Source organism: Triticum urartu, chromosome 3 (genome assembly GCF_003073215.2).
Source record: "Triticum urartu cultivar G1812 chromosome 3, Tu2.1, whole genome shotgun sequence".
NCBI lineage: Eukaryota > Viridiplantae > Streptophyta > Magnoliopsida > Poales > Poaceae > Triticum > Triticum urartu.
This window is the reverse complement of record NC_053024.1, coordinates 23,306,576-23,308,885: the sequence shown is the minus strand read 5'-3', so window position 1 is coordinate 23,308,885 and position 2,310 is coordinate 23,306,576. Positions and strand designations below refer to the sequence as shown.

Sequence of the window (2,310 nt, the reverse complement as noted above, 5' to 3'; positions counted from 1 at the left end):
ATCGCCTAACGGCGGCCGCCGTCAAGTGCTGACCAATGCTTGCTCGCCACGTGAGGTCTGTGCCGACGGCCTGGCCATCGGCATAGCTGTCGGCTTAGGTTGAATCTATGCCGACGGCTAGACCGTCGGCATAGACATGCCACGTGGCAGCCACTGGGAGCTCCTGGAGCAGGCCTATGCCGACGACTTAGCCGTCGGCTTAGTTTGAAACTATGCTGACGGCTAAGCCGTCGGCATAGACCTGCCACGTGGCAGCCATGGGAGCTCACGACAGCTCTATGCCGACGGCCTAGCCGTCGGCATAGTTTCTGTCTGTTTTTTTTTCTTTTTTCTGTTTTGTTTCAGCTCAATTCATTTGAATATATACAGCACACAACAAATATATGCATCACATACAGCTGGCCCAGCAGCATCACAGAACAAATTCATCATCACACATCATAAGAAGCATCGCAAAGCATAAACATATAAGTATCATCACCACCAAGCATAGAATCTCACAAACAACAATAAGAAACATCACAAGCATATAAGTATCATCACCACCAAGACCGCCACATGTGACCCAAAGGCTTAGCGCCGGACGTCGAGCAACCACGGGAGGTCGTCACCGCCAGACCGCCGAAGCCCAGGTCGTCACTGCTAGCGGCAGCGCTACCGCCAAGACCGCCTCCTCCTCCGCCTCCGCCTCCGTGGATCGGAGTGGTCGGGCTCCGTGTCTCCGGAGTGCTGCGAAGACCACCGCCAACGGTAGATCCACCTGTTCCCTGGATGTTGAAAAGACATATGCACGGGATCTATGACTGTGTTGAAAGGCATGACATGCTTTGGGTGAATAGATTGGGGATGAACTAACCGGCGAGGGGCCAGCGTTCTGTGCCACAAACTCCTCAAAGCTCATCAGCACTGGTTGTGCTGGAGGGCATTGTGCTGTAGGGAACTGAGGACACCTGCCGGCCGCCATATCCTGAAAAGCCTGCTGCATCTGGCTATCCCTCTGCACTTGGTGTTCATAAAGCCTCTGATGCCACGCCATGGTCTCCTGGCGTGTGTACTCCATGTAGGCCTACGGTATGACATGATGGAACTCATAAAACTACTAAATGCGGAAAATGAAGTGAGAAATGAAGATAAGAGGGAAAATACTTACAGATTGTTGCTCCTGAAAGAGGGACTGTGTACTAGTCACTGGCTGGCTCGTGCGCTGGCTCAGGCTCGGGTCGATCCGACGAAGCTGTGTGTAGGAGATACTAGGAGTGATCACAGCATCGAGAACCGCCTCCCGACCGTGCTCCTTGGGCCCCATCCTCACCACCGCCATGTCGTCCAGAGGCGCCGCAATGGGGTCAGGTGTGTCAGGATGTAACTCAGATACGCTTCGGAGTAGGCCTTCTTCCTCCCTGCGGTCTTCTTGCCGTAGTACTTGGGCTCGCCAGGCTTGGGGTCCTTCCGCGTATGGGCGATCTCCCACGCCTGCATGTGTGAGAGCGGCCGCTTCAGTTTCTCCTCCTGCACCACCAAACAGAGGTTAGTCATACATAAGAAAGTGATGGTAAATAGAAGAAGAAGAATGTTTAATGGGGTTAGTCATACATTAACTGCCTTGTGGAGATAGTGGTTTCGGTTTCCCTGAGCATGTACTCCCTCCGTCCCTCGGTTAGCCTTATTTTTGGTTCTCATAGCCGCCCAGGCTCCAGCCTCATCACACCAAAGATCCACCAATGCCGCCCAGGACTCGTCTTTTCCATAACACCAATTTGGACACACCTACATAATAAAAGCATAATGGCATGTAGGTGTGTCCAAATTGGTGTTATGGAAGCATAAAGCATAAAGCATAATGTACCACAAGGTAATGAAAGCATAATGAAAGCATAATATATGAAAGCATAATGAAAAATCTTTTATACTTACCGCCAAGAACTCGGGCCTCTCCAAGGTAATGCCCATCCTCCGCGCTTCTTCCTTGGTCATCTTCACACCAAGATAGTCGTGGTAGTATGTGGAGATGGCCACATAGCGCACCTCGTACTGCATCTGGCGGGCCTTCTTCTTGCATTGGCGCAGCACGATCTGGTCCGCTCTAGCCCTGTGCTCCGGAAGAACTCGATAGTATTTCTACAATCATGCATGAAACAAGAATGGAAGAAGCCATGAGTTAAATCATTCATGAAACTAGAATGGACTTGTGCTTCTGAAGAGAACTCACCCAGAAGTAGTGATCACGGCCTTGGCATGGGGTCTCATGGTCCGCGTGGCGGGCCGCTTCCCAGTGGGTCCCAGCTCGTGGCCAAAACCCGACCGTCCGGC

The 2,310-nt window shown here is 51.9% G+C and overlaps 1 protein-coding gene across 1 annotated transcript; it reads right to left on the bottom strand.

The window, feature by feature from the left end:
* Positions 1 to 539: 539 nt before the first annotated feature.
* Positions 540 to 1,366, bottom strand: LOC125546534. The gene is made up of 3 exons (XM_048710763.1): positions 1,151 to 1,366; positions 857 to 1,066; positions 540 to 767 (listed from the first exon to the last, which is right to left on the bottom strand). Exons 1-3 carry the CDS (start codon positions 1,319 to 1,321, stop codon positions 540 to 542), a joined length of 609 nt encoding a protein of 202 aa, XP_048566720.1. The 5' UTR covers positions 1,322 to 1,366.
* Between the last annotated feature and the right edge of the window lie 944 nt (positions 1,367 to 2,310).

What these genes read in the sequence shown, in the direction of transcription:
- LOC125546534 (XM_048710763.1), bottom strand. Translation starts at nt 1,321, where the DNA reads ATGGCGGTGGTGAGGATGGGGCCCAAGGAGCACGGTCGGGAGGCGGTT. An exon ending in TCTTTCAGGAGCAACAATCT is followed by an intron (nt 1,067 to 1,150) that starts GTAAGTATTTTC and finishes GTCATACCGTAG; the next exon opens with GCCTACATGGAGTACACACG. An exon ending in AGAACGCTGGCCCCTCGCCG is followed by an intron (nt 768 to 856) that starts GTTAGTTCATCC and finishes TTCAACATCCAG; the next exon opens with GGAACAGGTGGATCTACCGT.